Here is a 15,123-nt window from a genome sequence, read left to right as displayed (position 1 = left end):
CACAAGAGCATGAAGCACGAGTAATGCTGTAAAAGCGCTAATGTGAAAGATGAAAACATCCGCTTAAACTGTTTTTATCACTACTTTCTCCCTTCAGCTTTTCTTTGAAGTCTCAATTTAATATAAATACCCTAAATGGAAGTCTTTAGCATAATCTGTTGTCATCCTGGAATGTGGTGTGGAATCAGTCCTCGCATACCACATTGAACACCCCTGGTCAAAATAGTTTGTCTGGAGAGGATGTGGCTTAACGGCAAGCGCTGACTCTGAAGCAGCGGAAGCAGGTTCGAGTCTCAGCAGAGACGCCAAACATACTGTAATTCTGGGCAAATCACTTAATTTCCCCTTGCCCTGATTGTATCAGGCTATAATGCAACTGGTACTCATGTAAAGCACTCGGATAACTTTGGCTCGAGTTCGCGCTATATAATACTGCAAAATATAAAAAGAGGAGCAAGGCCAGGACTTAAAATGCTTTGTCTATGATGACATATAGTGAGGTGACCATTCTACCAAAAAAAGAGGAGCATTATTGTATTTTGAGAGCACACGGTTCCCTTGGGAAAATGTATATGCGTTTAAGCGATAATGCACATTTGAGTAAAACCAACGTTCTGTCGAGTGATAATCTTAAGAAATACTGTTTCACAAGAGCATGAAGCATGAGTTTAAAGATATCTGCATAAGATACATTTACCTACATTTACATTAAAATCATTTACATATCCTGCTGTCATTCAGAAACCCTGACGTGACCCATCCAATGCTGGACACCTCTGTTTTAGGCTATGAAGTAAGGTGACCGGATTACTCCAAGTAGTGACTACACGGTACTTCCGTTCTTTTTAACAACCCAGTGTATTTGCTGAATTTCAGCCCTCACTCACTTCTGTTGATTCAACTGATAGAATGTGTAAGTTTTAGGCTAAGGAGAAGCTGAAGAGCCCCCGCTGCCTTGGTTTAAAACAAGCATTGAGAGCCTGGTGGGGGGGCGGGGGAGCCAGCGAGTGGGAGGGAGAGATGTAGCATATGGGGATGGGGTGTGAGACGGTGGTCGTCCCTGGAAGGAGGGGGGAAAAGGGGAGGAAGGGCTGGTGGCGCCAAGCAGAAAGCAGGGGTGTGTCAGCGTCTCAGCAGCAGCTGGCCTGCAGAAATGACAGGGACTGCTCATGCAGAACACGGAAGTGGCCCACAGGCTGTCCGACAGGCACCAGACCTGTGTGATCATGAAGCCACTGAACCGCATCAAGACGGGCAGGCAGCCCTGGGGCAGCGGTGGCTGCAGGCGAGGCGAAAATCCCAGTGATGCTCAATATAGATTAATACTATAAAAGCGCCAATGTGAAAGATGAAAACATCCGCTCGAACTGATTTTATCACTACTTTCTCCCTTCAGCTTTTCTTTGAAGTCTCAATTTAATTTAAATACCCTAAATGGAAGTCTTTAGCATAATCTGCGATCATCCTGGAATGTGGTGTGGAATCAGTCCTCACATACCACATTGGACACCCCTGGTCAAAATAGTTTGTCAGGAGAGGATGGGGCTTAACGGCAAGAGCCGACTCTGAAGCAGCGGAAGCAGATTCGAGTCTCATCAGAGACGCTCAAACATATTGTGATTCTGGGCAAATCACTTAATTTCCCCTTGCCTTGAATGTATCAGGCTATAATGCAACTGGGACTCATGTAAAGCGCTCTGATAACTTTGGCTCGAGTTCGCGCTATATAAAACTGCAAAATATAAAAAGAGAAGCAAGGCTAGGACTTGAAATGCTCTGTCTATGATGACATACAGTGAGGTGTCCATTCTACCAAACTAGCACTGGGTAACACAACTACAGTAACCCTGAGGTGAGGTGCCAGTCTCTCCCCTTAAGAAGCCGAGCTCAGCATAGTAGATAAATGGTCTGCTTCCTTTAGTGCATAGGAGAAGCAGTGATTGGTGCTGTGTAGAGCAGCTCTGCTTCTGACTTTGAGCACTGCGGCAGAGCAACAACAGCTTGTTCTGCCGCTTTCTGCTGAAAAAGTGTCACATTCAACTCTTAGGAAACCAGCAAGTCCACGTGCTCCGACCCTACCTAAAATTCAGGCAGCACAGGCATATGGGAATTATAACAAACATTGGCAAAACCACAAGTTCTGGCTTTAACGCGCTGCCGCATGTAAACACAGAAAAATGAAATTTGCATGTGTTGCATGCACAAATGCTGTTTAGGCAGTCAATGCTGGGAGGATCCGGGTCTCTGAGGGGAGCGAGAAATACTCCTCAAGGTGGCGCCAAAGAAGACTGTTTGCATATTTTAAAGCATTATTAACAAGAACATCGCCGAAAGAAAAAAGCGGCCGGGGAAGGATCCCTTTGAAGTGGCCGTGAAAGTGAAAGCAATTAGGGGGAGGAGAATTGAGGGCCAACGCGCACTGCGTACGCTGGGGAAGCCTGTGGGAGGGAGGCTGATGGCTTTGATGTGGGGAAATGCGCGTGCTTGTGTTCACGTGAACTGTTTGAAATCCGCCTGATGGTTTGAGAACTTTTTTGCCTCCTATAATTCTCGACTATCCATTCCTTGCGGAATGGGATAGGCGAGACCTTAAAAAGCTCAATAATCACATAGGTGAAACCTAATGCATTTACTAATGCTTGTTAAATCAGAGCATGTGCTTCTTGAGCTGAATGTAACCTGCTACAAGCTTTGTTTTTAGTCCCTACGATTTTAGGTAGTGCTAAATCACTTAGAATGTTGGACCATCTTTTTTCTCTCACATTTGGTGAACTAAAACCAGGTAAAAAGCGGACTGTGAAGTTCTTTACCGGTCAAGGTTTATTTCTTGGATTTCTTGAAGCAGCACTATTAGTGGCATGTCAGCTCTTAAATAAATGTAATGTCTTTGCACCAACTAAGACAGCTCGCTTTCCAAAGATGTTTTGCATTATTTTGCAGTCGAATTTGAGTTTTACCACTGATGCTTATTTTAACCTGGAAGTCCCTTGCAACCTTTTTGTGGGTTTTGGTAGACATATGAAGTTATCTACCTGCCTTTGGCTGTGTGATATTCTAGCTAGTTCAGATAGAAGACAGGCTGGATGAAGAGTATAGAAAAATATCCTTATTGGGATTCATACTCTTAGACTCAGTTGTTCCTCTGTTCCAAGTTCCACCACCCTGTCACCTAACTATAATGTTGTGCATGAGCCATATGTGTCAGAAACAAACTGTTTACTATCTGACAGCTAGTGGTAGAGAAAGTCCTTGTGCACACATACCCAGTTCCCTTACTATTTAAAAGTAACATCATCCTTTGAAGTGTTCTGTTTTTCAGCCCTAACTGCAACTGCTGTTGTTGTGAAATAACTGGGAAGGAGTAAGGTACAGGCAAAGGTATTGAATTCACCAAGATGCTAATGTTTTCAGTTGCCAAGTTTCTGGGAAAACTTGAGGGTAGTATCAGTTTTTTATGGCATGCAGACTTTTTAAGTAATTTTGTAAATGAGCAAATAAATGTCTATTTCCACTGACGTTTTATATTGTGTTTTTCCAATCGCAGGTTATCAACACTGGAATAAAGGTGCTGTGCCGAAATAATGATGGCGAACAGTATGGATGTGCCTTCAGATTAGCACAAGAGGTAGATATAGCCATTTAATCAATGTATTGCTGCTTGGTCAGCCATGCCGTTGCAATTATTTTTAGTTTTATAACCAGGAAGGCCTCTCTTAATCCAGTGGGATTGATGGTGGCTCTTATATTTCACTGCCTGAAATTGTGTGCACAATAGAGAATGTGTCTATATTGGTTCCCAATATGTTCTGAACCATCATCAGTATTTTGAAATGATTGTAGTTGGACCGCGTTCAACCATGCAGTGAGGCTGCAAGCAATCACATTTCACATTTCAAAAACTTTATTTCGATTTCATGTAGAAACCATAAAAGTATACATAAACAATTTTAAAAAACATTTGAGTTAATCAACCATAGGATCACAGTACATAGTTACATAATTATTAAAAAACACAAAATTCATCAATATCTTTTTCTGATCACCAGAGCAGATCTAATAAAATTTAAAACGGCATTACAGATATGTGCAGTTGACAACGATAGCAAATGATCATATGCTTCTTTATAGTAACGCGTTTCGAATGTTTCCAACAATGGTTTAAGGAAAGTGTTTCTTGGTGCTTTGTACAAAGTGCAGAAAAGCATGAGGTGAGAGTATTTTGTGAAACCCTATTGTTACAAGGACAGTAGGGTAACTTCTCCCACCAACCCCCCTGCTTTGGGAAAGCAAACAAAAAGTGTAAGGTGCCAAGGCGAAATCTCGTAAGGTAAAAACGCCATTGTGTGTTTGTAATATATGACAAATAGAACTGGGGAACTAATTTTCCCCTTACACTTATCACATGGTCATTTGTCTTTAAAGAACCTGAACAATTACTAAAAGCATTTTTAATAGTCTCCTTGGCATCCCTACCGAGCAGTTCAGGGTTAGTAAACATCTTACCTAAACCTATGTTATTGAGAGTCTCTCTAACATATCGAAGCCACAGGATTTGGGTGTAGTAATCAAGCTTGAGGCAATCTTGAATAATGTCTTTGGTTAATTTCAATTCTTCGGATTGCCAAACCTTAGCCCATAATGTTAAAGGGGCAATGTGAATAACATCACTTATAAACTCGATTCCAATTTCTCCGTGGCAAAATGTATTAGATGTACCCATTGGGACAGATAATAAGCGTTTAATAAACTTATTTTCAACAGTTTGTATTTTTTCACAATTATACGAGCCCCAAACTCCTGAACCATAGGTCAAGGCAGATACACACTTAGCTTTGTATAATAAAGTGATTTCTGCTACACGTCGCTGGCCTAATTTGCTGGCAAAGCGGAAGAGAGCTTCAATTAGCAATCACAACTGACGTCTTCATGCATTCACAAAGTTTGAGAAATGAGGACAGTGCAAAATCGGAGCATTTGATGGAGTCAGCAGATTGTCTTGTGGCACCCTTGCATCTGCCACTAGAACCCCATTGCATTCTTTTTTAGCGTTGTCGCATGATTGGGGTTCCAGTGATGCGCTCCTCTTCTTTTGACATGTTTTCTGCAGACTGTTCTATAAAAACATTCAATTTATACACAATAGTGTCTGTCGTTACGTTCTCTCCTAAACCAATGTTTTGGAGAAGACACCTGCCTATTTAACACATGCTTTGAGCAGTGTCTCCTGCACACGGATGTCATGAAAGTACTGACCACAAACACCACACTGCAATTAAGTGTTTTTGTCTATTCATAAATGCATATATATCTAGGCATCTGCTTTGAATTTATACTTGTAATGACAAAAAAAGAATAAGAATTCAACTCTGGTCCTCAGTCTTGATCTCAAAGCACATTAAGTGAAACCACAGCACTAATACTTCAGAGTAATTTATTGCTGCAATATAGATGCATAGGATTCTATACGAGAATCTAATTTCCTGCATCTCCATCTGCATCTTATGTAGTTTTATAGATTTTCACATCAAAAATAAAGGAAGACCGGGACTAAAGGATGCTGGTGCATTTAGAATTGAAACTCCATTTGTAAAGCAAAGAGCAGCTCTGCTTTCAGGGCGCTCAAGGCCGTATCACCCAGTAAGATCCACAGAACTCAGTCATCCACTGGTACTCATCCAAGACCTCAGAACACAAAACACCACTACTTGCTCTCCTCTATGGTATGGTTCCATCATCTTCTCCATCGCCACAAAACAAATGTTGCCTAGATGCAAAGCAAAACAAATGTGCAAGGTCCATACTGACTTAGACATAGTGCCACTAAGCGATAACAATAGTGGTTATTTGCACCTTTTATTAGTGGAATTGGCCACTTTACAGAATGTATTGGAGCAGAGATTTTATGGGGTGAATGCAGTGTTGTAAATACATACAAAGAGTACTTCAGAGTGCCCTTCCTACAGTTGTGGGACCTATTGAAGGCATGTGCTTTGTTACTTGCATTTCTTCGCAATCTTTTGTTGTAGGGCCCTACTCTCACATTGATTGACCCGGGTGGGTGGGGCGTCATATTGTTAATGGTAAATCAAGCAGGAGGGTGCACCAAAATCGTCCATGTCTAAAGACACATGGTCCCGCAGTTCGACAACAGTGCCCAAATTGCGGAGAGGCAGAGAAGGCTTGGGGGGCGGATTTGGAATTGTGGTCTAGGTTGGAAACAATGTTACCTACCCACCTAGGGCCGATACACGAGAAAATTAACGTGATAGAAGTGAAAGTGTCCCTGTTGATCGCTCAGAATAGCATCCAGACAAATGTGGTCACGGGGCACACAGCTAACAGCTTGGAGGTATCAGATGGTCCCATTTCTCCAAGGGTTGTAATGCCCCTAGAGAGAAAAGAGGGTGGGACGCACGTATGTCAACAGATGGAGGGAACAAAGGAGGGTGTAGACAAAAAGCAAAGGGTGGGGTCCAGGGACGGAAATCCCTCGAGACCAAGAGTTGCTGTGAGAGACATTAGGTATAGGATGGGGGGAACCGCAGTACAAAACTTGAGCCCTAACTTAGGCCCCACAAATATAGAGGGCATAGCGGGTAGAGCACCCATACCACAGGAAATCGTGCCCCCTCATATGACTTCGTTAGGTGTACTCCGGGCTTGCCGGTTCTAGATCTACCGCCGGCATCCTGCCCATACACAGTAGTCTTGACAGGGGTTCCGGCCCTCGGTGGAAATAGTGAAGAAACCCAGCGAATGTTGATTAATAAGGCGGCCCACTGGTTGAACAGAAATGCATATTTCAACATCTCAAACCACAGGCACATATTAATGGCGTTGAAGGGTGTCCTAGATCGGAGGCAGTAGGAAGAGCTTTCCGAGAAATACCGTGATCTTAAATCTAAGGTTTCCAGGGCTGGTATATGATCTCCTCACCCAGTGTAAGGGGTCCTTCCAGGAGGAGTGCAGATCAACTATCAGAATGTTACCACAGTTTTTTTTTTTATAGGGACTCGATGGGAGCAAATAATCATGACAGAGGAGAGATCTAGTAGGACTTGCTCGAGGGGGTCCCCCGGTCCCGCTAACCAACCGATATGCCCCTCTCATTAATACTTCAGCCCTAGTTGACAGATTGACGCAAAAGGAGTACCTCAATTTGAGATGATCACGGATTGGAGTGCGTGCCTCTCACTGCAGGCATGGGGGGGGGACACCCATGTCAAAGGTCAAGGAGTTTATCTCTACCTTTTTATCGGGAGACCATAGCGGGCTTGCTATTGAAGGGAATACCCAAGTAACTATTGCATATCCCAGTCCTAATATCTGCCCGGTACTAGACAGCCCAGACGTCCTTAGACAGGGTAACAATGAAATAATTTCATGGAACATAGGTGTACTCTCATCCAAAATATCTAACAATGAATGGCTAGCGTATATAAAGAAATTCCAGGTGATCTGCCTCCAGGAAACATAGGAGATGGATAGTAGCGTGTTCTCTCTTGAGGGTTTCAAAATGTACTTTGTACCGGCACGTAAGGTAGCTGCGGGAAGAGCACGAGGAGGTCTGATTACATATGTGGACCTGAGACTATAGGGGAGGTGGGACGGTTTGGGTTGAGATTTTAACGGATAGTAAATCATATCCTGCCAGAATCTTGGTATGGGCACTTCAACGGCCTATGCAATCACGGCATGTCAGAGGACCCACCAGTAGTTGAGGAAAGGTGCGAGACTGCGGCCCATACAATATTTTCTTTGTGCGAGATAAGGGCGGGTATTGAGGGTCTACCAAGGAATAAGGCCCCAGGGCCCGATAGGGTTCCCCCTGACCTTTTCCTGAGCCAGATAAAAATTTGGCCACCCATACTGACCAGGGTCATTAATGCTGCAGTAGAATCGGGTATGCCTACATCCTGGTCTACAGCTACACTTGTCCCCATTTTTAAAAAGGGAACTAGGGACAGCCCACTGTGTTACCGTCCTATTTCTCTCATTGATGTGACATTGAAAGTTTTAGGCAGGGTTATCCTCAACCGATTATTGGACTGGGCGGAGGCACACCATATAATCACTTACATGCAGTATGGGTTCAGGTCAGCACGATCAACTGCCGACCAATGCCTTAATTTATACCTGTTGGTGGCCAAGTACACTATTGCTAGTTAAGAGACTGTGTACTTGGCTTTCATGGACTTGACGGCAGCTTTTAATCGTGTGAACTGCAAGAAATTGTGGAAACTCATGGGGGCTCTTGGTGTGGACCCTGGTCTAGTAAATATTCTGAGAGCATATCATCGGAATACTTTAGCCCACGTCAGATTTAATGAGGAGGGGAGCACTACTGATCAATTTCCTTGCTCAAGGGGGGTAAGACAGGGTTGCATTCTGGCACCTTTCTTATTCTTTTACTTTGATAACTTTATTTCGGTCAAAGACCATAAAAGTGCAATAAAATATATACAAGCACAATGTTAAAATATAAATACATCAAAGTTAAAAGATTATTAAACAATGGATATCAAAGGAGTAGTTAGAATAAAAACAGTGGTCCCTTAGTCCTTATGGATTATTGCGGATCTTCTCCTCCACATGCTGACAAGAAACCGGGAAACAGCAAAGACAATGGGAGGAGTAGTATCATAGGTTAAGACTCTACGGGCAAAAGCACAGTGCCTAAAGCCCAAGTTTTTGCAAAGTGGAATGATCCAACACTTCCGGATTTCACCATATGCTGGGCAGAAAAATAGGATATGTATAATGTCTTCCCTGGCATAATTGCAGGCAGGGCAGTTAGCCTTCGTCGCTTTTGTCCATCTTGAAGTGAATTCCCCGACTGGTAGAGAGCCGTGTCTCAATTGAATGTATAGCTTTCTTGCCAGTGGAGGCTGCACCAGGTCCAAAAACGCCTCCATCCTGAATTCAACTTTTGTTGTGAGGAACTCGTTGGACAATGTGCCCAAGGAATTTGAGCAGTGTAGCATTTTAAGGTTGTGCGCTTTTACAGCTGCCACCAAGACAGTCCTTTGGATCCTCAAGCAGCTATCCTCCGGTGTATCCCAAAGTTGGGGGAGGCCAATTTGATAGAGAAGAGACCAACCAAGGTATGTTCTTAGTCTTTAACTGTCCCCAAATGATTTTGAATTCTGCTCTAAACGGTTCCAGCTCCGGCACAGACCAGAGCCTTCTCCAATAGAGCAGAGGTCGGGCTGACGCCAGCTCAGTAATAGGTTCCAGGCCCAGGTCCAAGCGTAATGGGAGCAGAGGCGTACTTTGCGGGAAACCAAACAAATGCCGCATGAAGGAGTGTTCAACTTTCATTAGGTTACATGTGTTGATGTGTCCCCAGAGTTCTGCAGCGTATAAGGCTGCAGACCTGACCTGTGTTTTGTATATCTCTAGGGCAGGGGTAACCAGTTTAAAGGATGAGGCGCTGCAAAATCTGCCTATGCCACCCATTATCTGTGCAAGTCTCAGGGAGGATTTAGAGACTTGCTGGTCCCATGTGAATTGTGCTGTCAAAGTCACTCCCAAGTATGTGAAGGTCTTGACTCGCTCAAGGGGGGTTCGTTCAATGTAGGGTTAGGGCGGGTGTGCCTTGGGGGGTTGAAGATCATAAACTTGGTTTTCTCCAAGTTGATATCCAAACCCCGCGAGGCACAGAAAGAAACAAACCCATCCAAAACCCGCTGGATGCCCGATGATGTCCGCGACAACAACAAGGTGTCGTCCGCGAACATCAGAGCGGGCACCCTGCCAGTGGCCAGGCGTTGGGCATCATTTTCCCTGATACAATTAAGTCTGTCTATCAGGCCATTGACATATAAGCTAAAGAGGGTTGGGGCTAGTACGGAGCCCTGGCGTACTCCTCGTGTGACAGGGAAACGATCTGATAATTCCCCGTTCTTCCCACACCTCACCTGAGCGTAATTCCCAGTGTGGAGCCGGGTTATGGAGTCTTGTAAATAAGGAGGGAGACCAAGTTCCTCCAACACCGTCCAGAGCCTCTCCCTCGGGACCAGATCGAATGCGGCCCGCAGGTCCACAAAAACAAGGTAGAGGCTGCCACCCTCTACTCTTGCAGTTTTCCAGTATAGGACCTGGAGTCGGAAGATCTGGTCCAAGGTCGAGACCCCTGATCTAAAACCGGCTTGGAGGGTGGTCAAAATTTTGTTTTCCTCCATCCAGCCCAGTAGCCTCTCTAGCAGAATTCGGCCCATCAACTTCTGGGTGGTATCAAGTAGACTTATTGGTCTATAATTTGATGGAGCAAGCGGGCAACCCTTTTTAAAAATTGGAACAATCTCAGCCCCCAGCCAGGTCTCAGGGACTGGGGAGCCCAGTAGGACATCATTGAACAGAACCAACAGGTATGGGGCCCAGATCTTTGGCTGAGATCTAAAAAGATCTCCAGGGAGCTTGTCCAGGCCCGGGGCCTTATTTGGGAGCAATTTTTCAATTGCGAGTTCAACTTCCCTGAGTGTGATGTTATCTGGGCAGTAGATGGGAGCCCCAGTAGGGGCACCTTTTTTCACTATTGCAGGACAGGGTCCGAGTCCAGGGCCCAAGGCCTCCGGCAGTCTGCACTCATGCGGGGGGTCTGGGGCCATGGGGGGCTCAGATTCTCGATCAGAGCCATGGGTTCCACAGGGGGAAGTCCCTAAACCCGGAACCCCCTGCAGTCGACACTCGTGCAGGGGGTCCCTGGGTGGGCTGGTACAGGAGTTCGAGATCTCGGATCCCAAGGCCCCCGGCAGTCGACTCTCATGCGGGGGGTCTGGGGCAACCGAGACCTCGGAGGCCCGATCAGAACTAAGAGTCTGACAGGGAAAAGACCCAATGACTGGGGCCCCCAGCAATCGACACTCATGCAAGGGGTCCCGAGCCACACGGGCACAAAGGTCTAAACTCCCAGTCCCTGGTGCCCCCGGCAGTCGACTCTCATGCCGGAGGTCCCGAGGCACGTTATCCCGTGTAGCCAGTGCCAGTTCTAGGATCTCCCTCTGGGGCAGCCACCCAATGTCCTCCAACTCAGGGCTTGTGTAGAGTGACTTAAAGTGAGCCTCCCACACTATAGGGGCGATGTTCGGGACCCCAGTGTCTCTCTCACCTATCGCTGAAGAAGTGACAATTAACCAAAAGGTCTTGGAATCTTTTAGAAGAAGTGACTGTCTCAGCTCTTCCCACCTAGATTCCTCCCACTCACTCTTTGCTCTAATGATCGCCTTCTTGTACAACAGTCTAGTTTTTCTAATTTTGGGGGCATCATTAGATTTAATAGCCTTAAGTAGGTCTTTCTTAAGGTTTTTGCATGCATGGTTGTGCCAGGGGTGTGTCTTATTCCGGCGCAACTTAGCCCCACTAACCGGATAGAATACTTCCCCTAGATTCTCGACTAACTTTCTATGAATTTCTATAGTCTGCCCATGGGAGGTGGAATTTCCCATATCACTTATTAATGGGACAGTTAGCTGATAGATTTGTGCAAGTCTGGTAGGAGAGTCTAGGCAAGAAGGCCAATTGACTCTTCTCCTGTTATTAGATATAATATATGGTGGGGGTACCAGGGTGGGGTTAGAGACAGGATTAGTCAAACCAAATGCACCGGGTTTAAGCGATAATACCAAGGCATTATGGTCGCTATCATGCCTTGGGACAACCTCAAAATCTCTGAACTTGCCCCAGTCTTTAGCCTCCATCATAAGATAATCAATATTGGAAGTTCGATTTGTCCTGTTATATGTGGGCAGGCTGGATTTTTTGTTGTTGCCCCTTCCATTGCATGCCCGCAGAGACATTGCAAGGGTCAAGGCGTTAATTTGTAGGACTAGCGGGGTCCAGGCCTTTACTGGGGCTATTTTTGAGGCGGGAATTTGCCAAAGCAAATCGACCTCGTCCTCTTCACACAGCTCAGATCCGCCCAGTGGCTCGAACTGGCAATTCAGATCACCGCCAAGAATGAAGTTTTAGGCAGGGTTATCCTCAACCGATTATTGGACTGGGCGGAGGAACACCATATAATCACTTACATGCAGTATGGGTTCAGGTCAGCACGATCAACTGCCGACCAATGCCTTAATTTATACCTGTTGGTGGCCAAGTACACTATTGCTAGTTAAGAGACTGTGTACTTGGCATTCATGGATTTGACGGCAGCTTTTAATCGGGTGAACTGCAAGAAATTGTGGAAACTCATGGGGGCTCTTGATGTGGACCCTGGTCTAGTAAATATTCTGAGAGCATAACATCGGAATACTTTAGCCCACGTCAGATTTAATGAGGAGGGGAGCACTACTGATCAATTTCCTTGCTCAAGGGGGGGTAAGACAGGGTTGCATTCTGGCACCTTTCTTATTCACCCTGTATATAAGCGGCCTTGAGCAGGCCCTAGACGCTCTTGGAGTGGACTCGCCAAGGATAGGAACAAGAGGGATTCCCGTTCTGCTTTACGCGGACGAAACAGTATTTCTCGCGCGGACCCCCTGAGGCCTACAATGCCTGATAGATGGCTTTGTCCGTTTCATGGAGAGTTTAGACCTGTCTGCTAACCTCTGAAAATCATACATCATGGAGGTGGGGAAAACCCCGAAAAGGAAAAATAAATATATGATTGGCTCTCACTGCCTGGAAAAAGTACAGACGTTCTCATATCTGGGGATATTATTTGATACCCGCCTTAGATTTAAACCCCTGATAGATAAGAAATGTCGCACTTTAGTCCGCTTCTGCGGTGCAATTATGAATTTTGCGCCTAGGTTGGGCCGTTGGTCACTGGAACACATTTTGAGACTGTACAATTCGATGTGCTGTGCCAAAACACTGTATGGTAGTGAGGTCTGGGGTTTTATTGACTCGCAATATCTCCAAATCGAAGAGAATAAATACCTGAGGCGGCTGTTGAAAGTCCTGCAAAGTACTTTGTCCTTTATTATTCATGAGGAATTGGGTGTCAGCCACATTAGAGACAGGCTGGAATTAAAACCCATTACATGCTGGATCAAAATTTGGACAAACTCTGAGGCCGTATTAACCAAGCAGATAATGGATTGTATTGCACGTGACCGGGGCAGGAACATCCCATGGCTGAATTATTTGAGGGAAAACCTGACAGACATGGGCTGCGCAGACCATTTTAACCACCCCACAAAACTGTTGCACCAGGACAAGGCTTACGTTAAGGTGCAATTCCAGAAGTATGTGGCCTCCCGTAGGAAAGACTGGGAGTTGACCAAATCCTCTGTGAGAACACACCCTTTGACCAAATCTTGTCTTGGTATTTATTTATATATTTATAGGTTTATATAGCGCGGAATCGAATCCCGAAGGAGTATCTCTACGCTTAATTTGCCTAGCAGATAGAAATGAGGGTCTCAAGAGTGAAGAAGGAGCTATATTTGGAACAGGAAAGTTTTCAATAATTTCCTAAATACCAGATGGCTGGTGCAGAGTCTAAGGGTGGTGGGCAGTTGGTTCCAGAGACATTGACCCAAGTAGGAGAGCCTTTCCACCCAGTCTCGCCCTTCTAATAGAAGGAATTTGAAGCAGGGACTGATTGCTGGAACGAAGAGTGCAAATGGGATTGTAGGGGACGATCTGCCAGATACGTGGGCCCCAGTTTGAACAAGCCCTTATGGATGACACAGCAGATTTTAAATTTGACTCGCTGTCTAATCGGTAACCAGTGGAGCTGGTACAAGAGAGGGCGTGAGGAGGTTCTGGGGGGGCATTCAGGACCAACCTCGCGGCGTTATTCTGAACTACCTGAAGCCTACTAAGTAGACTCTCATTAGCTGATAGGAGTAGTCTGTTACAATAGTCCAGGCGACTGAGGACCAAGGTCTGGACAAGAGTTTTTCTGAAGGAGTCTGGTAGTAGTGGAAACACTCTTCTGAGTAGTCCAATTACGTGAAAACACGACCCCGCAGTCTGATTCACATGTTCTTTAAGAGACAGGTCTTGGTCCAGGCGGACACCCAGATTCTTTACTACCTGCTTGGGGCTAGGGACTCGGCCAAGATCTAGAGGCCACCAGTCCGGAGGGCCTTCCCAAAAAGCATGACCTCAGTTTTCCCTACGTTCCACTGTAGGAAATTCGCAGCCATCCATTGAGAGACAGCCCTCATTCCTTCTGAGGAGGCTTGTTTGACTGTCTTAGTTAGGGTCTGGAAAGGGAAGAGTAGCTGAGGGTCATCCGCATATGACACTGGAATGAAACCAAATGATCTCATGAGGTCCGCCAAGGGGGCCACATAGATATTGATGAGTGTGGGCCTTAGACACAACCCCTGTGGCTTGGTAAGCTCCACGGGTGCGGAGTAGAATGAACCCATACTAACACTCTGTGTGCGGCCTGATAGAAAGCTCTTCAACAAGGACAGTACCGAATCCCGTAACCCCACCTGGGTCAGGCGCCTGAGCAGGATGTCGTGTGATATTGTGTTGAATGCTGCGGACAGGTCCAACAGCACCAGAATCATCGAGTTCCCCTCATCCTGTGACATCCTGATGGTATCAGTCACAGAGAGGAGCGCTGATTCCGTGCTATGGTTGGGCCTAAATCCGGACTGGGAATAATCCAAGCCTCCAGTTGATTCAATATAGTTCGACAGATAGGTGTTGACATGTTTTTCTGTTATCTTGCTCACGTGCGGAAGGAGGGATATGGGTCGGTGATATGATAAGTCAGTCCATGGGATGGTGGTTTTTTTGCGGACCGGTCTCACCAGAGCCTTTTTCCATTCCCCGGGAACCTTACCCTCCGAAAGAGAGAGGTTAACCAGGATTTGATGGGCCGTTTGACTTGCTCAAGGAGGGAATCAGTCTAGCAGGAATGAGATCTGAGGGGGAGCCAGATTTAATTTGGCCCATAAGTACCTCTATATCGCTTAGACTGACCGCCGGAAATACCGTAAGCAAATCAGAGCCAGTGGCCATTAGGCTCAATGGTGATACCAGATGACAGCGCACAGGGTTGTTAGTTTTGATAATTTTGTCATATATCGACTCTATTTTGTTAGTGAAGAATAGAGAGATGTCATCACAAAGTTGTTGCGAGGACATATTGAGGCTTTCATAGGCCGCGGGTTTAGTGAAGGTTTGAAGGACCGGATACAACATCTTGGA

The 15,123-nt window shown here is 45.6% G+C and overlaps 1 protein-coding gene across 1 annotated transcript in view; it reads left to right on the top strand.

Annotated features, from left to right (window-relative positions):
* NSUN2 (NOP2/Sun RNA methyltransferase 2) overlaps window positions 1–15,123 on the top strand; it is a 561,061-nt gene that overhangs the window by 385,174 nt on the left and 160,764 nt on the right. The window contains exon 16 of the mRNA XM_086965280.1: window positions 3,545–3,625. Coding sequence (XP_086821406.1) covers window positions 3,545–3,625 — 81 coding nt within the window. The remainder of the gene's footprint in view (window positions 1–3,544; window positions 3,626–15,123) is intronic.

Source organism: Lissotriton vulgaris, chromosome 4_1 (assembly GCF_964263255.1).
Source record: "Lissotriton vulgaris chromosome 4_1, aLisVul1.2, whole genome shotgun sequence".
NCBI classification, from domain to species: Eukaryota; Metazoa; Chordata; class Amphibia; order Caudata; family Salamandridae; genus Lissotriton; species Lissotriton vulgaris.
This window is presented reverse-complemented; position numbering and strand designations above follow the sequence as displayed.